This window comes from Macrobrachium rosenbergii, chromosome 2, assembly GCF_040412425.1.
Source record: "Macrobrachium rosenbergii isolate ZJJX-2024 chromosome 2, ASM4041242v1, whole genome shotgun sequence".
In the NCBI taxonomy this organism is placed as follows: domain Eukaryota; kingdom Metazoa; phylum Arthropoda; class Malacostraca; order Decapoda; family Palaemonidae; genus Macrobrachium; species Macrobrachium rosenbergii.
In genome coordinates this window covers 45,116,621-45,141,680 of record NC_089742.1, presented here as the reverse complement: position 1 = coordinate 45,141,680, position 25,060 = coordinate 45,116,621, and the positions used below count along the sequence as shown (strand labels likewise).

Below are 25,060 nucleotides of genomic sequence, written 5' to 3'. Positions count from 1 at the left end.
GAGAGAGAGAGAGAGAGAGAGAGAGAGAGAGAGAGAGAGAGAGAGAGAGAGAGAGAGAGAGAGAGAGAGAGAGAGAGAGAGAGAGAGATATTCTTTACTTCTATACCTTTTTGTTTTCTAAATCAGTAGCAGTCTTCAAATGAACAGAAATTATGCAAAACAGCACCTGCTCCAGAGGGTTGTGTAAGTGATACCTGCAATTTAAGGTCAATCTACACCTTCATACTCCCACACCCTTAAATACTCTTACAATACTCTCTTAAAATAACTCCCACTCCTACTCAAGTTGAATACAGTATGCAGTACAGTAACTAATTCCTGATATTTCAAGTTGAATAAGTCAATATTTCACATTACTCTAAACCGGATAACTTACTTCTTTGCAAGAACATAATTTGGATTAGGGCTGTAATGCTCTTTGTATCGTGCCAGGTCCCCCAAAGAGAGGAGTAACTTTTGGGCTGACATCAGAGGCATTCGAATTCCTCTGGTCCTCACTCCAGAATTAGATATCCCTTCCTCTTCCAGATGGTCTTCCAAGGTAAAGTTGTACTCTCGTTGCAAGGCATCTAACAAACCATGAAGATACTGCTGACCCTCATCAACAAGCATTCGCAGAGTTGCAAGACTTCGGTCCTTCAAGTTTGGTTCTCGAGTAATGTATTCACGGAGCTTTTCAATTATAATATAATAGAGAGTTTTCCATAGAGCTCCTTCTATATTCTTCTCCTGGCACATTCGAATATCACTCATTAACAGCTGTTTGTAGCAAGATTGCAAGTGGTGACGAATATCCATTATTCGACGAAATTCAATGGGGAGTTGATTGCTGCTTACATAGTAACTTATATCCAATTCTCCTTTCTGAATGTTGTACAAAATAGTTGGATCAACTTTAGGACTGTGATTGTCTGGAATGTGGCCCCCACTAGAATGCCCCTGCAAGGAGAAATTGTTCACTCCATTATCCTCAAAATTTTTATTACTCTCTCGCTGAGTGTCTCTAGATAATGGAAGGTCTCGAGCACTGGGCACAACAAGGACTGGCTTACTAGGATTATTAGGGTTATACAGGTGCTTTTGCATCACTGGTGCAGGTTCAGCATGTTCTGAAAAAGTCTGCCCACGGGAAATGCACTCTGGTGTAGCGAAGGTTGTGGGCAACTGAATGAGCCCACCACGATGTCCTGGACTTTCAGCTCTCTTTGTATATGCACTTTGTTTTTCGTGACGTCTCTCACCTTTTTCATGCCTCCAGGGAAGCTCTTCATCCTCCCAAGTGGGTGGTTTGCCTGTAATACCTTGCTCTCTTGCATTACACCAAGCCATTTCTCTGTCTACTTCAACATTCCAATCTTCATCGGGAATATCAATAAAATTCATAGGTTCAACAGTATCTTTCTCATCATAAGTATCCTTTATATATATGAGCCCCTTATCTTGACCCTCTGAGTCACTTGTACCCCTGGACTGCCACTTTCCCTTAACATTTGTGTGGGAATGGAATCTATCAGAGCTAGAATACATTTCATCTTTGTCCCAATTTCTATCTTCATGGTCCTTTATTTTACGAGGAGGCCGTTGATTCTCAGCATCTTTCCTTGATAATTTATCCTTCTTCACCTGTGTTGTTCGGCCCTGTCCATCTCTATTAACAGTAACTTCAATATTCTGCTTCTCGTTATTATGAACAGACTTATTTGCACTCCTATTCCTTCTACTCTCCCTAGCTACAGAATAGCTCTTTGCCTTATTACCTTTATCCACTGGCTTTTGTGGAGCTGCGCCAGGTGCATTTTTCACTAATGTACTACTTTTGTCTGGAGTGTCACAATATCCATCACTACCCTCCTCATTTTTCCACCGACCACACTTCGCAGAACTTGCAACTGAATCTCCAGAATATTTATCTTTAGTTTCAAGTTTTGGAACACCTTTTTTGGAACTTGCTTCCTTTCCATAAGACCTTTCAAGTGAAACTTTCTCTACTTTACTGGCTAATTCAGCTACATCTAAATCTTTTGATTTTGTTTCTTTATTATCAGGTTTGATGTCATCTTCGTACCCATGATATTCACCTTTAAAAATTTGAGGCTTTTTTCCTCTATATTGTTGAGAATTCTTGGAGGTCCTTCCTGATTGCTCCTCATGCAGAGATTCATCGTGCCTCCTATTTCCACGTTCATTTCGAACTTTGTCTGGCTTCTTATCTTCAGCCGCTCTAGAGTCAAACCTCTGTTTAAAACTGTTAGCATTACTTTTGCTCTTAAAAGCTTCAGTATCTTTTTTCCCCATGGATGAGGGATAGAACTCAGCAGACTTCACCTCAAAAGAATCATTCAAGCTGGAATGAAGACTGTCCTCCTCTTGATAGCTTGAATTCCTCCCCCTCCTCTTTCTCTGAGGCTTTTCATAATGCCTGTCCTTATTTGGGATGATTTTCTTCTCTGAATTTCTACTGTCCGTAAAACCCTTCTCTTCATCTTTAAACTTACTATTACTGCAGTTGTCCTGACAGCTTTTCACCTCATCTAATTTTCCTTTATCAGCTGGTGAACACTGTCCCTTAGTTTCTTCAGTAGAAGATGACAGCTGCTTTACTCCTTTATTAGAATTTTTTTGTTGAAATTTTGTTTCATGCATACCTTCCAAATTTCTTTGATGTCCCTGAATCTTAGCATTAGATACCTCAGCTACACCTGATGTTGCATTTTCAGAACTTTTAGCCTGTCCTTTGTCTATGGTTTCATCAGGATTATTTCCCTCATCTATTCCCATTTCTCTCTTCCTTCTGTTGCCTCTTTTGGCAGTATCTTTGTTACCTCGAAACTTGTCTTTGCCATCTTGGTGTTGATTTGATGCATCTTGTTGAGCAGAAACTTCAGGACTCTTTGGTTTAACTACCTTTTTAATATCTTGCTCTCTAGTTTCTCCCTTAGTCTCTCTTGTTGCCTGTGGTTTTGGACTGGTCACTTCCTGTGGGGATTTCGAAGGCTCACTTGACTGACTACGAAGCTTTTCCCTTAAAGGTCTTGGCTGATATATCTGTATCTCAGGCTTCTTGGACTTTCTCACTCGCCCCTTGGAGGAAGAGGCATCATCTACTGCAGAGGTATCGTCACAATCATCCCCTTTCGATGCACTCATTTCCTGCAACTGAAATATAAACTAATTGAAATATATAATCATTACCAAAGACAGTGCAAATGTAAAACTTATCAAAGAAACTTCTACTGTAATGTCTTTAAGCAACAGAGCAGCATTATAAAGAAACCAAATATGTATTCTAATGCATTTCTGCTACAGAATAAGCTGTAGACAAATAAATGGAATACAAACAAATACAGTGCACAACCGGGAGTGAATATATTTTCTATGACAACACTTGAGAAAAACAGCATCAAAATTGCAAATAAACAGCATAAAAGTCCTTGAACCAATGATGAACAAGTGCTATAATGTCTCATGGCATCAGGCAGTTTATTGGGAATAAGCAACAGAACCAATGATGAACTCCAACTGAATTCCAAAATATTATGACAGAAATTAATCCTTCAAAAATATAACAGAGGAAAGTCTTTGTTAAACAATAAAATCATGCCAAATATAATTCAAAACAAATTTAATCCTATTCCTAATACATGAAATTCAATGTCAACAACAGTCAAGCATTAATTTAATAATAAAAGTAATGAAAATATCAAATGGCCTACAAGTAATCTATTTTAATATAAAACATTAAAACTCTCCAATATGAAAGTCACTTACGTTAAAGTAATGACACCTCTACTTCAGATTTTAAGTATGAAAAAGAAAAGACAGCAAAACATAATTAAATGGTTGAAAGCTGCACCGTACATAATATAAAGTTAGATAAGATAACCATAAGTTGGGGTCAATCAGGTTAACATATATCTATTTCAAAAGGGTAATGTAATATTTTTCAACTCGACAGATAACAAATATGATCCATATACATTTCTAAATTATTCTTGTGATTTGAAAATATGACATCCTTGACACTAATCAGTGATTTTCATTTTTCCCTAACCAAAAACCCCATTTCTTACTACTGTGCCTAATAAAGTAACTGAGTATGAAGGTGTGGTAAGAAAAAAAAAGGCATACAGTACTAAGATTAAAAATCACAAAAGCACCAGATAACCACTCAGGAAAAATTAAGCCTCATGTTATGTCATAAATTAATTTGGTAAATGTAAAGGAGACAGCCACAAGAAGATATCATTCATTAATATAATTTTTTGACTGAAGAATATGGAAATGGGTGCATATAATGAAGCACAGGTGAGATAATTTGAGAAGTCTACTAAGACAATGAGAAATTTACTCTCTCTTGTTTATGGTTTTATGTTCATCCCCAAAGGGCTAGTACTCAACATGGAGAAAGCTCCACAGGGCGCCATGTTTAGTATCAGCCCCACAGGGATGAAAGAAAAACATAAAATAAGGTAAATTTCTTATTATCTGGGTAGATTTCTTCGGATTATCTCACCTGTACTGCATTATATATACCCTTTTCTATCATCTTCAGTAAAAAAATTATATTAGTAAACAATATCTTTATGCAGCCATCTCCTTTACATCTGCCATTAATTTTTGATAACATAATAGTACCACTGCCATTTATCCTAACCTAAGCATCCTTACAAGCCGGGATCTTTGACCCAGGACTCTAAGCTCCTAAATCAGTTTGACCCTAAGGAACTAGGCAAGCCATACCCAACCAACCCTTGGTATAGTCTTGTATCTGCCAATCATAAAGTCTTGCCTAAAATTTTCATGGTATAAGATCTCAGATATTTCACTATTTTTTACACGAGATGGATTATGAGGTGTCTAGGGGGTTAAGCCTTGTTGTTGTCAAATAGGGACAGGATGCTGCACCTTAGGTTTGGTTAGCCAGCTGGCTAAGATGCATCCATAAGTTAGGCACATTTAGACAGATCAGAAGTGGGTGTAACTTTCCAGTGGGTAAGATCTTTGGCAATTCTACGGAAGAGCTCTGCCCAGGATATTTTTCATTAATGAAGATTTTTTACTGAACAATACAGGAAAGGGTGTATATAATACAGTACATGTGTGGGATCATTTGAGAAATTTACCATCTATCGTTTACCATTTTACTTTCATCTCTGACGGGCTAATGCTGAACACAGTGTCCCGCTGAGCTTCCACCATGTTTAGTACGAGCCCCTCAGGGATGAACATAAAAACATAAACAAGAGACTGTAAGTTTCTCATTATCTTGGTATATTAGACCTACTGTACTCAGATTATCTTAAGTCTACTGCATTTCATACACCGTTTTCAGTAATTCTAGGTATTAGCTCCATGTTTGGCCACTGGCCTGGGGCAGGTACCCTTGACTAACAAGTTATTACACTTGCCAGACGGATGTGAACCATTCCAAACAGATGCCGTGCTCTGTCTGCTGAAGATCATGAAAACCCTTGTTGTATGGACTTCAGGGGTTAATACAGGTTAATTACATTCCTGCGAAACAAAATTGAGTAAATCTATAATTAGCAACAGAAAACTGTAGAAAAGTCAAGTTAGAAAGTAATCGCTTGCCCCCGCGGAGCTACTGCTTAAAGTCCTAGCCGTTTTCTATATTGTTCAGTCAAAAATCTCATTAATAAACAATATCTCCATGCAAAGCCCTTCCTTACAATTACCAGATCTTGGTCCAAACTCGAGAATTTCCAACCCCAGACCTCCACCATAGCCTCCGACTTCCTTACACTAACTCTGCGGCAATGTAATTAGCCCTCATACCACAATTGATAAATGGTAGTCTATATATCAGCTCAGCGCCTGTTTTACCTTTTCAACTGGTTTTCTACTCTTTTAGGGTTCTGATACTGGTGATTGCATCTGTTTGTTGTCGGCCAAATGGAATTCCTTAACCGTGTTTAGTATGGCGGGGAGTTACCCATAAGTTAAAAAAGTTATTGCACTTGCCGGACGGGATATGAACCGTTTAAAACAGATGTGCTCTGTCTTGAAGATCAGCGTGTAAAACCCCTTGTTGAGATGAGCTTCGGGGGTTAATTACAGGTCAGTTACACTCCAGCGCCAAAAATTAAAAGAGTAAATTCATAATTAACAACCAAAACACTGTAGAAAAGTTAAGTTAGAGGCGTCGCCACCGTGGAGCTACTATATAGTTCCACCGATGAAATTTCCTAATTAGCTTTATAGCTTGCTCTAGACACCTATAACTGGACCATGAGTTAAGTCTCCGACTACCTAACCTAGCCTAGGCTACTTTAACCAAAGTTTCGCCCTCCACGGAACCGGTGGCAGTACTGACAACCAGATACATGGATTCTCTTGGCTCGTAACAGTATGAAAATAATTAATAATAATAATTTGGACACAGACTATGGTTTTATATACTTAGTTCAATCCGCGAGCAATGAAAGGATGGCTGCGCACTTCTTGACATAAATCTGAGATACGATTAACAAACCCAACGTAAGGCTCTGAAATACCGGAGCGCCACAAAAAATATACCACCAACCAAATCTTTGCGTAGGGTGAAAATCAACGGCGAAACCACGAGAGATTACATTCTCACCTCTGAAATATCCACACCAATAAAAGTCAAGAAAACTCACTTCAATCTGACAATTTGTAAACTTATTTCAACATGATAACAGTGACCGAAGTGTTGTTCAGTTGAATTCTGAACGGTTTAATCTTTCACCTCTTTGGCTCAAAATATTTTCGTTCAAATTTTGTTCCCCTTTAAATAAAAATAAATAGTTTTTAACTAATATATTGAGTTATTTTCATGTGAAATTCTTAATAATTGTGATTAAACCTAAATTTTAAAATAATTATCACTGCAAACGCTTCCTGCTTGGACTGGAGTTTCTGTATTATGTAAATATTTTTTATTTGTTTATATGGAGCAAAAGCCTGCAGAGTTTTTTTATCGTAAGACATTAGAGACAAAAAGATACTATCAAGGAACTATCAAGGACGTTATGACAAATTAGCGCACATGAGCTGTAAGGTAAATAATGAAGCTAAGGACAGGAACAAATATCTTAGACAAAGATTTTAGACAAATTAGTTCATGTGAACTATAAAAGTAACATTAAAATTAAGGTCGGGGACCAAAAAAAAAAAAAAGAGACGACCTGGAAAGCAAAATATACTATGAAATTAAATAACAAAAAATTATTAATCGTGGGAACATCTCCGATTGAGAGGCCCAAAAAGAAGGGAATGAAAATGGAAAATATAAAACTAAATACTAAAAATATGTGGACTATTATTGCTGAACGGTGATGGTACTGTAAGGTGCCTACTTACTTGCATAGAATATCTATATATATATATATATATATATATATATATATATATATATATATATATATATATATATATATATATATATATATATATATATACAAACATTAAGCTACAAAGGTCCTTTAACATCAATTAAAATGCATAAAATAATATATTTTTCATATATGTTATCCGAAGGTAATTTTTAGTTGATAATAAGTTCGTGTCTCCTGTTGGGCTCCAACCACGGAAGACAAGAACTCAGGACTTCTGTGACGCTCATTAGATTTTAAACGACATTTGCTTGACAATGCTTGTATATGAATCAGGTGATGTATTAAAATTCATTCATATATATATATGTGTATATATATATATATATATATACATACATATACATACATACATACATACATACATACATACATACATACATACATACATACATACATACATACATACATAATATTAAAACCAGGGCTTGAATGAAGAGCATCTTTATTAGTTGCAATTTCGGAGATTTACATTCCTCCGTCATCGGGCAATCTATAATAGAAAGTAAAATAAAATTACGTATTACGTATTATAAGAACCCAAACACGCAGCAAAATCTTAAAATATAGATACAAGTAAACAATGTTTGTTGTCAAAAACAGTAGAAATTAAGTCTAAAGACACAGCGATTCAACAGATCTTTCATTATTGCAAAGAGAGAGTTTGTTCTCTTAGGATAGCCTACATAGAGACTCAGCCACTCCGAGCTCCATTTCGTTGGTCCTGCAAGAAAGGACTAAAAAGAATCTAAATTTATAGGATGGGCATATTCTTCAGAGTGTTAACTAATAGCGCTAAATGATGGTTTGCTTAATGGCCTATTCGCTCTGACAGATCTTCCAATATGTTCGAAGATGTGAACCGTGAACTGCTTCTTTGATTTTCCGATGTCGTACATTGCACTACAGCAATGACACTTGTACTTAAAAACAATAGATGACTGCAGCTTAGTTGGTATCGCATCCTTGAACCTGAAGAATTTTTGCAATGTAGATTTTGGCTTAAATACCACTCGAATGTTTATTTGCAGGTAAAGTTCATGCAATAGTTTAGTTAACTTTTTCTTTACATTAGAGGACCTATTTTCAACAAACGCGATGGGAATTCGTGCAATAGTTTAGTTAACCTTTTCTTTTCATCAAAGGACCTATTTCCAACAAACGCGATGGGAATTCATGCAATAGTTTAGTTAACCTTTTCTTTACATCAAAGGACCTATTTCCAACAAACGCGATGGGAAGTCCATAACCGCTCTGTTGATAGTGATAGCTGCAGGTTTTGGAAGTCATTTTTTAAGCTCCTTTCCTATATACGTATTCGTTACATTTTTGTTAAACCCAATGAAATATAAGCACTGCTTTATGAAATTATACTCCAAGTCCATACTAACATAATTTAAACATACATTAAAAGCTCTTGATGTTAAGGTCGTAATCAAATTTATTATCTATAAATGAGGACATTTCGGTGGTCAAACCCGTGAAAGTTGATTTCCTATAAACAGATGTGATAAAACCATTTTCGTTGTAGCTGATCAGTATGTCAAGAAAAGCCAGCTTTCCTTCTGCCTCAGTTTCCGAAGTGAATTCGGTGTTGCTGTGCTTCGAATTTAAACATTCTAAAAACAGTGAAATGTGGTCATTAGATCTAAAGATTAAGAAAGTATCATTCATTCAAGAACTCTGCTTCATAATGAGCGTGTCTAAATGTACAATAAACATCACTTGCTTTCCTTGTTTACCTCAGTGCTTTGTCTCATTATCTCTACGTAATACAATGAAATGGATTTAAGGAATCCTCGCACTGCAGATGTTTATAATAATCCAGAGGAGTCAAGATTTAAAAGGTGCCGAGCTAATCAGGAATGCAAACAAGAATAAAATCCTTAGAAAACCCGTTAAAAGTAAAATAATTTCATAGATAATTGAAAACTAAAAAAAAATGCAGCAATAGCAGAGAAATTGAAAGTTGAATTTTGCAGTAAAAAGAGAGCGAAATTTGTCTGGACACATAAGTACACTATTTAAAAATGAGGTTTAGTACAAACCAAAAAGATCAGAGCAAGTGTATAAAAGGACAGAATGTTACCAAAGAAAAGGCGACCAGTGACTAAATATTTTTTTGTAACGGTCACTATTACTGTACTATTGAAGATAATCCTGAAGATAAGTAAAGAAACTGGAAGTCATTTGATAGCGAGCAAAGGAGATACTGATTGTTTCCCTTTGTTTGGTTTTATGTACACCCCTCCACAGGGATAAGTCCCTCTGTGGCGGGCCCTTGTATGTCTTCAAAATAAGGCGTTTCTTATATATATTTTATAATTGTCTTTCAACGTGTTCTCGTCAGTATCGTAGCTCCTGCAGAATAGGAGAGTCTTTAGTTTTATTTTTAATTTGCTTTCTTCTTGTATTAAATTGCATAGAAGATTATTAGTCAAAGCCATGATCCATATTATTTTTCACCTTTGACACATATTCTTTATATATTATGCACTTATTGCCATCATATGCTTTATGTTTAGTATCACTATGACATTTCTTTACGCAATTTTATACTTGAAGATGTTGCTACAGCATTCATTTGATTTATGATTTTCACCACATCTAGGAGGCAAGTTTAGTCATTTCTACAATTTGTTGCGCTGTGACCAAATTCCTGACATTTATAGCATCGATAGAGCATGTAACATAACAGTCATTATACTTTGCCTTAAATACGGTGTACACAATTTGTCACCTCTATCATAGATAGCCTTTCATATTCAAGTGTGCATTTGATGATATATATATAGTGTTTATATTTGTCATCTTTGGCTATCATTTCCTTTACATTTTCAGGTCGTCATTTTCAGAAATGGGCCTACCTATCCATGGATTTTCTTTACAATGTTGTATCGACAATGTCATCTCCATCTTTCAGGACATAGAACTACTTTTATTTTTATTTAAGTTTACCCTTCTCATTTACTGATATATTGCTGATTTTCTGAATCTCCGTTTTTGCCTTTTCTAAATTTTTCCTGTCTGGAAATCTTACAAAAAAATGTCCATCTCTTGTTGTTTTAACCTGTTCAGCTGGCGCCGTTATTTTACTCATATTTCTTTTCATTTGCTGCTGTGCTCTCTTCGTTTGTAGATTTGATCAGAAGCACTTTTTTTTTTTCTTTCGTGATTCAGGTAAGTTTTGTTCATGTTTGCCATTGTCAATTTTGTTTTGGATTTCATCTATGTTGATCATTACGTCACTAGTTTTCTGAGCCGAATCCTGAATCAACTTTGTTAATATCTGTGTTTTCTTTTATTTCTTCAAGTTCATCTTCAATGAGTTTTTTGTGTGTTCTTTGTTCCGGCCTCTTGCAATTATTACAGACCTACAATATGTTATCACTACGAAGTATGGGTGTGTATCTGACCTCGATACCAGAACATTCATAGTGGAATCATACAGTACATCACACATTTCACAGCAAGTTCCTTCATCATCAACTTCCCCAGAGCAATGTCTGCAGGTTGCTGACTCTCTCTCGGTTTGGGTTGACTCATCCTTCTCCAGTAGTTTTTTAGTATTCCATCTTTACGTGCTGCTTCTATAATTATGAGATAATGTTCGTATGATGGTTTGATCTTCCCTTTACTTCGTTTAATTTCTGCAGTATTTATTTTCTGTTTTTCCTTCCTCTTCTTCGTATTCACTTTGAACATCGCACGAGTCAGGAACTTCTCACAGAGCACTTCACAGATATGTCCTACCTCACGAAAGCTACTCATCAAATTGCTAGCATGATTTTTACAGGAGGTAGAATAGAAGATGTCGTATTAAGAACACTGTTTCTAGGATTCTTAACTCATTCATTCAGTCATGATTAAGATTTGAGGAAAAATTCCATTATTTACATTTAGTGATATTATGACATCAAGCCTGTAAAAAAGAAGATTGAATATGTAGGCTAATTAGTTTGGGCATGAATGCACAGAGTATCTCGCTTCAAATTATACTGCCTGCTTATAATGTTATTTAATCTGTCGTGCATAAGTGGTTCTGAAATACCTATTGTACGTGGTTGTGAATTTTTTTGTCAGTATAACATCATTACAACAGGTGGCAAAATCAAACCAAGATTCGTGGCCAGTTGCATGTTTCTGACAAATATCAATCATTTGCTGGACTCTGGGTACGTTTCGTTCGAAACTTTTTATCGTATCTGTACAAGGTAGAGAAAGACTAAGCTTTTTCTTAAATTATAAGCAGTCAGAAATTTCTTTGCTTTACATCGTAAACTACTGAATGAAACTAAGATGATAAATATTAACCTGAAATTCTCTGGACATCAAAACGTGATAAAAGGGCAGCTAAGGTACATAACGGTATGAGTTTTTATAGGCATAAGTAATATATCCTGATTTTTAAAAAATTAGAATATTATAATATACAGGCAATAATAAATTTAACCTTAAAAAACTAAATACCTTTGCTAACACTTCTCTGAGAGTCCCACAACATTGTTAGTTTTGTAATAAACGGCCCCTACATTGCAAGTTCGTACTTTGACGGGGTTTCAAATCAGCTGTTAAAACTTAGGCGCGCCTTTCGTTGTCGTTTTGGAATATTTAGTTTTATACTTCGTTAAGTGCAGTGGCTAGTTAAGTGTATCTCTTTAGAGAACAGCCATAGAGAGGTAATTATACCTATTAGCATTTAAAACTTATTTGTTGAGTATGAATTAGCCTATTTTTCCTTGGGTAGAGATCGCGAAGGCTAACGTACCCAGGGTATTCAGGCAGTCTAGCTTAACCTCAACCTATTAAAAACTTTTTGAGGTAAAACTTTGAGTTAGCCGACTAAACTTGGATAAAATTCTGAGTCTATTATAGATATAGTATTCGTATGGATTAGGACAAATATAAATGTGCTATAAACTAAATTAGGCTAGTCTGTGCAGGTTAATGATTAACCCCTTTTAGCATAAGCACAGTGAGAAGTGAACAAATCCCCTACATAGGCCAATTGGGCTAGGGTAGATCATTTGGTGGACCCAGAGCCGGTAATTCTATATATTAGCTCCGCACCTGTTTTTACCTTTTCAACTGGTTTTTTCTACACCTTTAGGGGTTCTGATACTGGCGTGCGTCTGTTTGTTGTCGGCCAAATGGAATGTCCCTTATTTCCATGTTTAGTACTGGCCCCAGGGTGGGTACTCATATGTTAACAATTAAGACTTGCGGATGTGATATGAACATTTCGAAACAGGCCGTGCCCGTGCCCTGTCTTGTGAAGATCGCGTAACTTAACCCCCTTGTTGGGTGGACTTCAGGGTCAGTTACAGGTTAATCACTCAAGCGCCAAAAAATTAAAGGAATAAATTCATTATTAAACCCAAAACTGTTTAAAAAGTTAAGTTAAAAGGCACTATAGCTTCTCATTGGGTCTATATACAGAAAGCGGTCCCGGTTTCTGTGGGGTTCGTTCTTGCGAAAGTCGTAACGAAAATCGTCGTAAGCCTAGAACATCGTCGAAAATCGTCAAAAATCATAAGAAAACCTTAATTTTAATGCTCTGGGTGCATTAAACGATGTAAACTGCATTATTATTGAGTTTTACATCAAAAACCTTCAAATTATGATTATTCTGCCATTTTGGGGTTATATTTCTTCCGTCGGATCGCATATTAATTTTTCCTAATGTTTAAAGCCGGCTAATTTCTGGCGAATATATTTGAAAAGCGTCGTAACCCTCAGGCGTCGTAGCCTAACCGTCGTAAACACCCGGACTGCCTGGAGTTCTGCTCCAGAGCCTTCGTAAACTTGGCTTCCAGTGAAGGATGACATTTTATTTAAAAGATGTGATGTAGGCTACAGTTCATTATGGAGGAAAAAGCAGAGGTAGCCCCTAACCTCCTAAGTTAATTTCTTGCCATACTCTTGAACCATAAAATAAATAAATATTTTCCTTCTGCATCTAGCCAGTTGTGTTTTTTTCTGTTTTGACAATTACTGTCTGTGGAACGCATTCATTTTGGTGTTTCTCTCAACTTTATCATCTCAAACCTGACATTTGAGGCTATAGGGTGTAGTAGCTTTACACGGTATTATACATTTGACCCCAGTCTGCAACTAACTATGAAACCCACATAGATAGGTAGTATGCAGTGACTTTAAAACACCCCATCTTTCCATTTGCCAATTAACAGTTTCGGACCGATATGATTGATAAATGTTGAAAAGTTACCGATATACAATAGAGCTATATAACCTCATTTCCTGTTACTGCCTTCCTCACATCTCTTGTTTTCTGTATCTCCTGTGGCTAGCATGCGCTGCACAACATTACCGCCTGCCAGATCGTACGGGCTTGCCAAGAATCTTTCAAAATACAGATCAGGTGCGAAGCGCTGTTCCACCACGCCCAAACTGAAAACAGAAATGTTCAAAAAACGACTGTTAAAAAAGTAGCATCACCCACATTGTTGGGTTATCTTGAGATAATGACAATCAGAAAACAATAGTTTTGCCGAAGATAATAACATGAGAAAACAACAAAACAAGAAAACTAACAGGAAAAAATATTTTTTTATGCTGCCTGGAGGCTTCCTAACAATGACCTTCGACTTTAAAAAAAGTTGAAGATCATTTCCAAAAACAATAATGGTATGAAGCATACAAAAACCATCAAAACAAGTAAGAAAAATATCGTGTGTTGCTTGAGAGGCAGTCCAGGTGGAAAGTATAATTTTACTGCTTTAACTATAGGCTAGGCCTAGACTTTAACATAAATATAAGTAAAACTCCTGTAATGTATTTGTCAAGCACCTCATGCAGTGCACTGTAGAAGGCATTACTCAAAGTTCTTTGCAGTGTTCTTTCAGCCCCTAGCTGCAACCCCTTTCATTCCTTTAACTATACCTCTATTCATATTCTTTCTTCCATCTTGGTTTCATCTTGCTTTCCACCCTCTCCTAATAATTTCTTCAATATTATTTTCAGTGCTGAATGACCTCATAGGTGCCAGTGCTTGGCCTAAATTTTATTTTCCTATTCCAATATTCCATAATATGGTATCATTATTTTGCCTAATTTATTGTGGACCGCAATGGGAAGACAGAAACTAATTAGATACACCAGTGGGATTGACTGAAACCCATAAAACACCAGAAAATTTAAGATATATGCTTCAAATGTTTGTAATTATTAAAAATAAAACAAGCATGAAAATTTAGGGCACTGACCCCTGCCAGATAGACTAGACACTAATCATTAGTTTAAAATATGTGGCAATAGCAATTACAGGGATACATCATCACCTAACCTTCCCTTAACCTAAACTATCTCATGGCACTACATCTTACCATACTTATTTTATGTTAGTCTTGTGGGCTTGTGTGCATGTTAGTAAGTCAAGGTTTAACTGATGCCATTAAGCCTATGCCTTTTTGAACCTGGGATTTTTAGTTTTGATATCTCCAAATTGTAAGAAAGTTTGTCAGTCCTTTAGTTATATTAAAACCAAGATTTTTCATGTCCATTGAGGGTCATATGTTGACCATAAAGACATTTGTAAAGTCTTTTTGTTAGCAAATTATTCAGACAAATCTCTAATTAGATTAGTTTACTATTTGTTTTTTTCTACTCAACACTTTCATAAGAGCTGCTTAAGATCTCTACATTTCCACTTATTACATTGCTGAATGACAGTCACTATATAACTGAAGTCTTGAAAAAGAGGTTAGGCTGTTTATTATAAATGCATGCATCAGACATACTCATTAGCTATTTAATGACACAGCTAAATTTATGCTAATGACAGGTACATTACCAATTAGAAATTAGAATATTAATGAATAATAGAAAAAGTAGTTTTCAAATTTCAAGAGATTTATAAATTGTTATAATGATGGTAATTTTATAAACTTAAGTCTCATCAGTTAATGTTCTCTTGTCTCTGGTTTCTTTTGGGTCAGGACTATTTGTCAACAGCTGAATGGCTGCTAACAAGACAAAGTTATGACTGAAGGTACATATAATTGTACATCTTTCATGCTTTTTTTTTTTTGTACAGCTTAAGAAAATACTTAATGTATGGTTGTTGGCAGTTGACAAAAAGTGTTTGTCTCTAGGTGCACCCATTCAAAAAAATTTACTGTATTGTGTTACTTACCCCAAAGATTTGCTAAATTTCTTAGTGTCTGGTAAAGAGGTGAGAGGATATTTTTCACACTTGAAAGGTGATATAAGGTTGTATATATGTGAAGGGTACCTTTATAAATGCTTGAGCCAGTTAACACTTGACCATGAGGGAACTGGACCTCTGACTACAAAAATGTAAAATGAAAGATAAGAAGTAAGTTTTAGGAAGCAGGGTAAGGGACTCGCCTAGTAAGACATGGCCTGATGACTTAGGTGAAGCTATGAAGGTTGGGTTGGTGCAAAGGTGCCCTCGAGTCTTATTCAAAGGGCGTAGTACTGAGAGAGAACTTGACTTAATGTGGTTGGGCCCAGGCTGCAGCATTTTTTCCATACTGAACAAGTAACACTTTAGCTTAACAGACTTCTGTACTTATCAGCTTAATTATTATTACATATTACTTTTTGCTTGGCCGCCATTTTAAATGTCACACATTTTTAAGTAACTCTTAAATTGAATGCTAAGTGAAAAGTACAGGTTAGTTTAGGTTAGGAATTGTGGAATTGATGTTACTTGGAAGATATCTATAAAATATTCAAGTGCAAGATATAACATATGGTCTGTTACTTAATGAACTTGGTTACATCAGAAACCCAGACTCCCCAAAGTGTCTGAAGTTTAGGTTTCACTGTATTTTTTTTATCCATTCTTATTTGCTTTCTCTTTAAGTGGCTGTCTCAGTGCTTCAAGTTCTAGGAGTTTCAAAGCTTTGGTATGACCAATAGCAACTACAGTAGGCTATTTCTTTCGTGTATGGTATTTTTGATATTGTACTTGTTCCATGAAATGTTTGTTATTAACACTGGATAGCCTTTGTGTTTTGGAATGAATAACGTTTAACTACTGTACATATTTTTATTTTAGGTAAATTCTTCAGTGGACCATGTTTGCAACATCAGGGTGCTCCATAAAGCTGTGGGATGCTCAGCAGTATACCCTTCTTCAAGAAATTCCCTCAGGTATGTTTATGTACTTAAACTTCTCTGTGTAGAATGTTGTGCATTAATATAACTTAAACTCCAATTTTTAAACATCTAACTTCCCTGGTAGTTATATATAGCTTAAGTCCCTGACGTCACGGCAGAATTTCAAAACTTGCGGCAATCGCGATCGGTAGTCAGGTGAACCACCTGTGCGCCCTCTGCCCAGGTACCTGGAACCATTCCAACTATTCTTCAGATCTTCCCTGCCGCTGTGTCGGTAACATCGATGGAATTTCGCTCGTAGCCCGTGTTTTTCAAGAACTTATTTTGGTGAAGTACACTTTGGCTTGGCTTTAAAGCTTGTTCGCTTTTGGATTTTCTTATAACATATCTGACATCATCGAGTGTGAAAATGTGTGTGTGGGGATGCAAGCGGCTCCTTGGATCCCCACTCAGTATGTCTGAAGAACGGGAATGGAAGACCGGCTCAGAAGAGCCAAGAGTACTGTGTCTCACTCTTCTTGATATAACCAGGGAATAGTTAATTCTTTTCCCCTTGCTAACTATCCTATTGATCCGTCTTCCGTAGTGGTAGTCTCTGAACCCCCAACTGAAACAGGTAAGGACCCAATACTTAATGATTTGTTGGCTACCATTCAGACCCTGGCCCAACAGGTAAAATCCCTCTCAGAAGACAGGGATAATATGTGATCGACAATAAGAGATCTAAAAAAAAAAAAAAAACACAAGTGTTAATATGTTGTTAGTGCAAGTGCAGTGGAGGAGTGCGGCGCTTCGGTCCTGTTGCGCTCTAGTCCTGGACCTCTTCCAAGCTCACCAACCCCTGTGAAGGAATGTCGAAAGACGGGAGGGGCGGGAGGCTTTGGTTGCAGTGGTCGTCCTCGGCGCACCTGTTGACGCTTCCCCAGGGCGCTCACCCTCGCCATAGGAAAGGCAAGGTTAAAGTGTTTTTCGTCACCAGTTGCTGTACGTCAACCGGAGGAAGCTTTTGACCGATGTCGCTGGGTGGCCAGTTCTCAAGTAACCTCTGGTTTGGCGGGACAACGAATGTTAGAAGTCTGGATGCCTGGGCGCCAGTCGGCGTCGGAAGCTGGGCGCCAGGAGGAAGTCAGGCGTCGGCTCGGCGCCAGGCGTCGAGCGTGAAGCTGGACGCCAGGGCGTCGGGCGTCGAGCTGGGCGTCAGGTGTCGGACTGGACGCCAGGACATCAGCGTCGAAGGCTGGACGCCAGGGCGTCGGCGTCGGGAAGCTGGGCCAGGACTTAGGCGTCGAGAGCTGGACTCCAGGGCGTCAGGCGTCGAAGCTGGACGCCAGGACGTCAAGTGTCGGCTGGACTCAGGACGTCGGCGTCCGGCTGGGCGTCAGGGCGTTGGCGTCGGAAGCTGACGTCAGGGCGTCGGCGTCGGCTGGGGACGTCAGGGCGTCGGCGTCGGCTGAACGCCAGGGCGTCAGGCGTGAAAGCTGGGCGCCAGGATGTCAAGTGTCGAGAAGTTAGACACCAGGGCGTCAGGGCGTCATTAAGCTGGACGCCAAGACATTAAGCTTCAGAAAATGGGCGCCAACACGCCAGGCGTCAGAGACTGGACGCCAACACGCCAGGCGTCAAGATGATATTTTGAAAGACGTCGCTATTTCCGTCTTGGAAAATCGTAGAAGAGAATGATAATATCCCGCATTCTCCTGTGAATCCTATTGTAGAGATTTCCAACAAGACAATATAAAGGCCATCAGCTTTCATCAGACTTGAAAAGACTTATGAAGCTATTTTCAGAAATTTTTTCCAGAGAAATTTATCCTGACTGCTCCTCGTTCCCCTTTCAGAATTTACTCTTGTGAAGGCGTCTAAGAGGGCAGCATTTACGAAGAATGGATACTTTCGAAGGAGAAACAATGAAAGACAGCCTTTGTTTTCCCTCCAACCAAACTAGCTCAAGGTCTAGCGTTTAGTATCAAACTAGAGAATCGTTCGGCCTGAAATACTTGCCCCTTCCCAGGAAGGAAGATGGAATTATTCAACACGACTGACAATCAAGAACTCATATCTGATGTCGTGTATGGATAAAGGACTCTGAGATAGTTCCAACGAATCTACTGCATCTTTCTCAGCGGGAATCCTGAAGGAAAGAGCCCATCTTTGCTCTTTCCTGGCTAATGGGGTCACGTCAATCAAAATCAGAACTGATTTATACCCCTTTTTTTCCTCTCACCTCTTCTCTCAAGATTTGGTAAAGAGGCCTTTTCATCCTTGTCCCAGAAAACCACGTAAGATTTAATATCTAAAGCAGCAAGAAAAGTCCTACCAACGACTTTCATCGCTAAAAAGAGTAAGGCTGAGGCTCCTGTGTTTCAGGTATCTCAGCTCTTTAAGTGGTCGGCCCTCAATAGAGGTTCCTCTAGGGCAGGTAGATGAATGGCAACGAGAGAAGGAGGCTCTACACAGGGAAGAAAGAGGACCTACCCTTTCTTCTCCCTGCAGACTGCGGTAGGAGCCAGACTGTCCAGCCTGGGAGGCCCCTAGAGTAACAAGACAATTAGACTTTTTGCCAAATGCAACAACAGAACAAAGGCAAAGGCTTTATAGCAACAAGTGTCTGTGATGTTGCAAAAGGAGACCAGACAGAGAGTTCAAGATCCGAATTCCCAGAAGTTCTACATGGGTTAGAGACCCGGTGCTAGACGTGATTGCACTCAGCTTTTCTGTGCAATAAACAAAGGTCGCTATGGAAACGACAAAATCGGTTCTAGGCTGCTCGGACAGCATGACTGGATGGCCTCACTGGACCTCCAGGATGTGTATTTTACATCCCCATGCACCAACTCCAAGAATTTTCTGAAGTTCGTCCACGGAAAGGTTTTCCAGTTTCGGTCTCTTTGTTGCAGCCTAAGCAGATGGGGATGACGTCTGGCTCTGGAGTCGAGACCTCTCAAGAGCAAGTTACCCAATATTAAGGGACGTCATGATCAAACCATAGTCTCAGGTTGCAGCCACTGGAGCAGCCCGGAGCTCTTCCCTTCCAGCCCCAAGGGTAGCTCTCCTACTAAGAACAAACGTGAACAGTTCTGTTCAGTCAGGATACCAGGCTGCAAGAGCGTGGCGGACTTTGTGCTGCCTTTGTACATCCTCCTCTTCCTCCTTAGGATTGGTACTCATCTGCTGAACCCTCTCCACGATCCATTACAGTGATGATGATGAGGGAGGAAATAATTGCCGTGTAGTTGAGGCTTCCCCAACCTGTCCCCAACAGCAGGAAGCCCTGCATATAGCTTTACTACAAAATATGCAGCAGACTTTGTCTTCCTGGTACAAAGCGTGACAACCAGGCAAAGAGAAGAAGGATAATAGACGTCCAACTAAAATTTCTAGACGTCCAGAAGTTTAAGACGCAGAACATAGTGAATGAAACTCTGGGCGCTGAATGCAGTGGCGTCAAGCATCTAGAGTGAAACACCATGACGACAAGCATCAATGAACCCAAGGCGTCAAGCGTCAAGGCATTGGATGTCAGGACGTCAGGCTTCAAGATTTTGGAAGCCAAGGCGTGGCGGTAACTCAGGGCGCAAGATGCACTGGCATCAAGCGTCTAACAAAGATTTTCACAAGGATGATTGCCAATGTAGCAGGTTTTTCTTCACTCGAGAAACATCAGAATCTCCTTGTACTTAGGCGACTGGCTCCTCAGAGCTCCTTCCCCACACTCTGCCTGGAGGATCTTCAGACCACGATTTAGGTATAGAAGGAAATTAGGTCTACTGATAAACAGATAGAAATCTCAGCTGATCCCATTCCAAAAAGTTTTCTATACCTTAGGATGAAGATTCAGAGTCAGGATTTTCGGGCTTTTCCGTCTATTACAAGGACGGGACAAGCCTTAAGAAAATTTCAGTACTTTATAGACAGACATGCTTGGCTGGAATGGATGAGTCTGCTGGGGACCCTTTCCTCGCTGGGCGGTTTGTCTCCTTTTGGAGGTTAATTCTATGCCCGTTACAGTTTCATCTAAATCAGAACTGGGACAAGGAAATAGAACTGGAGACCAAGTGCATCCCCATTTGGAACCAATAAGGCTGTTTTTACAGTGGTGGAACGACCCCATCAAGCTCCAGGAGGTCCCTTCTCTATATTAGAGGAAACCCAGACCTAGTGTTGTTATCCGACGCTCGGACTCAGTATGGGGAGCAACACTAGGAAATAACAAGTCTCGGGCTCCTGGACCAGAGAGCAGGAGAAATTAAACATCAATTAGAAGGAACTAACTGCAATCCTTCTAGCTCTCAGGGAGTTCGAACACAGTGGGGAACACAGAGTGCAGGTCAACACCGACAACAAGGCAGCGTTGGCCACATCAGCAGCAAATAAAGGGCACTCACTCCAGGTCTCTATACGACAACAAGAGAACCTCTTCTCTGGGCAAAAGAGAAGAATGTCAAACTAGTAACCCGCTTTATCCAAGGGGAGGGCAAACATTCTGAGCAACTGAGCAGAAATCAAGTCCTCTCAACAGAATGGACTCTACATCAGACCGTGTGCAGTAGCATGTGGCCACTTTGGGACGCCCTTGCATAGATCTCTTCGCCACAGCGCAAAGAAAGAGGCTGAAAACACTGTTCTCCATTACCAGATCCCGGCTATATACATAGACGCATTCCTGGTGGACTGGTCCAATTTGGGACGTGTATGCATTTCCCTCTTTTCAAGATAATACACAGGGTACTGCAAAAATTTGTTTCATACGAGGTACAGATTGATCATTGTGGCCCTTTACTGGCCGATAAAAGATTGTTTCACAGAGGTTCTGGAATGGATAGTGGACATCCCGAGGAGCCTACCTCAGAGAGTAGGTCTACTCAAACAACCTCACTTGGAAAGATATCACCAAAACCCCAAGCGTTACAAGTAACTGCCTTCAGACTATCAAAAAACTTACAAGAGCTACAATTTTTTCAAAGAGGCGGTTGGTGCTATAGAAAGAGTAAGGAGGTCATCCACCATGAGGGTATACAAATCCAAGTGGGAGATATTTAGAGGATGGTACAAGAGCAACCATGTGTCCTCTCTTCCCAGTACCTCTGTAATTCAAATTGTGGACTTCCTTCACACAAAAGAGGAAGCTTAATTTTTTCCTACCTCTACCACATTAAGGGCTATAGGAGCATGATGGCAGCAGTTTTTAGACATAAAAACTTGAACCTATAAAACAATAAGAATCTCAGGACCTACTCAGATTCTTGAGAGAACTGCTGGAGAGAGTACAGAACTCACCAGCATGGAACTAGACGTGGTCCTGAGGTTCCTCATGGGGAGTAGCTCGATCCCTTACAGAGAACATTTTTAAGGACCTCATGAAAACTCTTTTCTTGTTCAGTTTAGCCACCATGAAAAAGAGTTAGTGAGATACATGCTCTCAGCGAGAATATGGACTTTAGACAAGACAAGGCAATCTGCTCACTGCAACTAGGGATTCCTTGCAAAAATGAATACTCATCACAACCCTGACACAGAACGTTGAGATTCCCGAATCTAACGGACATTACAGGGGGAGAAGAGAGAGAAAGTCCTATTCCAGGTAAGGGCTCTAAAGGCACTACCGGACAGGACAAAGGACTTAGAAGGAATTCAGAAGGGCTTTTGTGCTCAGTCAAAAGCTCTCTGTACAGGTGTCGAAGAATGCTCTGTCTTATTTTATCAGGCAGTTGATAAAAGAAGCTCATATGAAAGGTAAAGCAGTTGAAATAAGATTCTGAAAGTAAAGATGCAGAGTTCAGGGCAGTTGCAACCTCTGTAGCACTTAAACAGAACAGGTCCCGGTAGAGTATCTTGGACACGACCTTCTGGAGAAACAAGTCAGTATTTACCTCTCACTGTCTAAAATGAGTCCAAACATTATCACGAAGACTGCCTCTCACTGGGTCCATAGCATCTACTAAGTGGGAGAGGGTAATACCCTACAATCCCATAAACCAATACCCTTTTTCTCACTTTGGGATGGCAAATTTTTTTATGGTTGTTTGTGAGGACTGGGGCAGTCTTCCGTATTCACTGGTTTGAAAGTTCCTTGGGCACTCTGGAACTAGGGTATTGAGAGGAGGTCTGAGTCACATTGAGAGTTATACACCGGTTGACAGCCCTAGAGATTTTTCAGCCCCTGGGTGGATCGCTGGATCTCTTAAGGAATGCAGACATAATGAGGGCGAGTTCATTGAAGTCGCTCCATAATCCAATTCCATAAAACAATACCTTTTGTTCTTGCCTGGAATGGTTGAAAATTTTATGGTTGTTTGTGAAGATTGGGCTCAGTCTTCCCACAATCATTGGGATGAAAGTTCCTTGGTAGCTACCGGAACAAGGGTATTGGAGAGGAGGTCTAGCTCACATAGAGGTTATACACCGGTTGACAGCCTAGAGATTTTCAGCACCCCTAGTGGATGGCTGGATCTCTTAAGGAATGCAGACATAATGAAAAATATTGAAGTCAGCTTCCTTAACAGGTAGGAACCTAGAGTGTGTTGTTTGCAACTTTAATTATAATTCCAACGATGTTAGCTGTCTCTGACCCTCCACCAAAGGTGTCAACAGCTATATATATAACTACCAGGAAGTTAGATGTTTAAAAATATTTATTTTCATAATAAAATAAATTTTTGAACATACTTACCTGGTAGTTATATATAATTATATTCCCCACCCTCCTCCCCTCTAGAGACTAGGGTCATGGGAAGATCTGAGGAATAGTTGGAATGGTTCCAGGTACCTGGGTAGAGGGCTGCTGGTGGTTCACCTGACTACCCGATCGGCGTTGCGCGAGTTTTTGAAATTCTGCCGTGACGTCAGGGACTTAAGCTATATATAACTACCAGGTAAGTATGTTAAAAGAATTTGTTTTATTATAGAAAATAACATGTTTAATGGTTTTGTACAATATTCATAAATATTTGAGGACCCATCATTTTGCACTAAAAAGGTGTCTTGACCTTAAGGTGAATGGAAGAATTCTTGATCTGAAAAAACTTGAGGATGACAGTGCAAAGATAAACTGAAAACTCAGTTTTTTGGGGCCATGGAGTTTGTCATAAATCTTTATAGTTTCTTTTTTCTTTTTTTATCAGTGACCTGAATGGATAAATAACTATACATAGTATTCTTTGTCATTGCTGTCAAAACTTCAGTAAGATATACCTACTCAATAAAATCACTTGGTTATGAATTACTTGTATATGCTGTACCATGGCATCACTGAAATTAATTAGTGGTTTGCTTATGATAAACTCATTCTGGGTTTGTATATTGCAGTGACAAGCATCTTTGGTACTGCTGTGTGTGTGTGCATTTTTGTGTGTAAGGTTAAGTAAAAGAAATAAGGGCTCATGCTTAAATGGTTATTACTGTACAGTGATATAGCCATGTTTCATACAGTATATGTAACTTACCAAGTAATAAAATAGCTATACTTTCTGCTCGCACGGCAGTTAAAAATTTTTGAAGTTCGCAGTACCAATTCATTTGTTATAAGTGTAGGTAACTACCTTGCACTCTATCGGGAAATGATAGGTCCAACAAAACAGAGAGAACCACTTCTTTTCTGCTGGCATTCGACGTAACATCAAATGTTTTTGGTGGTTGGATTTGAAGTTGTTTCATTGCTTTTCTAAGGATTTGGTGAAGTATCATTGATTTTGGTGGCTTTTCAGCTTAGCTTAGCTGGTATTCCTACAGCATGTCAGATTCTAGCTCATCAAGTGTTAGATATTATAGGGAAGGATGCAAGAATCGGATGATGAAAGTGACCTATGATAGTCATACAATCTGTGCAAAGTGTACAGGACAAGAGTGTTCGAAAGACCGTATGTCCGCTGAATTTGAGTGATGGGATGAGAAAAAAAATGGAAAGTTTAAAAAAAGTCTCATATGAGTAAAATTGGATGGATAGGAAGAGGAAAGCATCTGTTAGAGGCTGGGGTGAAACTATGAGTGTAGAACACAATCTCTAACATTCAAGTCTTAGACTGTAATGATTCATCCTTCCCTGCCCTTTGTATTATCCCCCATCTTAGTCCTGTAATATTTTCTATAAACTCCTGTTTCAAAATGTTCTGAACCTTCGATGCAGTGGCCTCAAGTGGTTTGAGGCCACCAAATTTGATCTTGTGGGTCAATGCTGTATCGAGATTTGGCAAGTTCAGAGTTTTAAACAAGTGTCAGTGCCAGTGGAGTAGAGTAGCTGTCTGTCCCGCTGATTCTCTTAGAGGAAGGTCGCTGTCACACACCCCTGAACCTGGGAATAGACATACTGGGGGTCCAAGGGAGGTCAGCGGGGTATGCCCACAGGCAGTTGCCCCCTCATCTGATTCGGTGATGTGTAATTCTGACTGCCCAGGACTCAAAAGCCTTCTCAACCCTAAAAGGCTAGGCGTCAACTGAGCTCCCGCGTTCTTCTGCTTTGCCTGCTTTGAGTGTCAGGAGGATCTCTTCTCTACATACAGTAGTAAAGGAAAGCAATTGGATGATAACTGGGCTTGCTGCACAAGGCACCCACTTCAATTAAGCCTTCTCAAGAGGCTTCC

At 39.1% G+C, this 25,060-nt stretch overlaps 2 protein-coding genes across 4 annotated transcripts in view; one reads left to right on the top strand and one right to left on the bottom strand.

The window, feature by feature from the left end:
- LOC136846020 (telomerase-binding protein EST1A-like) overlaps positions 1-6,683 on the bottom strand; it is a 207,098-nt gene extending 200,415 nt beyond the window's left edge. The window contains exons 1-2 of one of the 2 annotated variants that reach the window (XM_067116646.1): positions 6,602-6,683; positions 377-3,156 (exon numbers count right to left, since the gene is read on the bottom strand). In XM_067116646.1, the coding sequence (XP_066972747.1) occupies positions 377-3,147 (2,771 nt within the window). In that variant the 5' untranslated portion in view covers positions 3,148-3,156; positions 6,602-6,683. Of the gene's footprint in view, positions 1-376; positions 3,157-6,544 lie in introns of both variants that reach the window. The other variant, XM_067116654.1, reaches the window with a different exon arrangement.
- Positions 6,684-11,870: 5,187 nt separating this feature from the next.
- Positions 11,871-25,060, top strand: part of LOC136846012 (protein NEDD1-like) — a 75,530-nt gene continuing 62,340 nt past the window's right edge. The window contains exons 1-2 of one of the 2 annotated variants that reach the window (XM_067116632.1): positions 11,871-12,055; positions 16,423-16,517. In XM_067116632.1, the coding sequence (XP_066972733.1) occupies positions 16,442-16,517 (76 nt within the window). In that variant the 5' untranslated portion in view covers positions 11,871-12,055; positions 16,423-16,441. The remainder of the gene's footprint in view (positions 12,056-16,422; positions 16,518-25,060) is intronic. The other variant, XM_067116623.1, reaches the window with a different exon arrangement.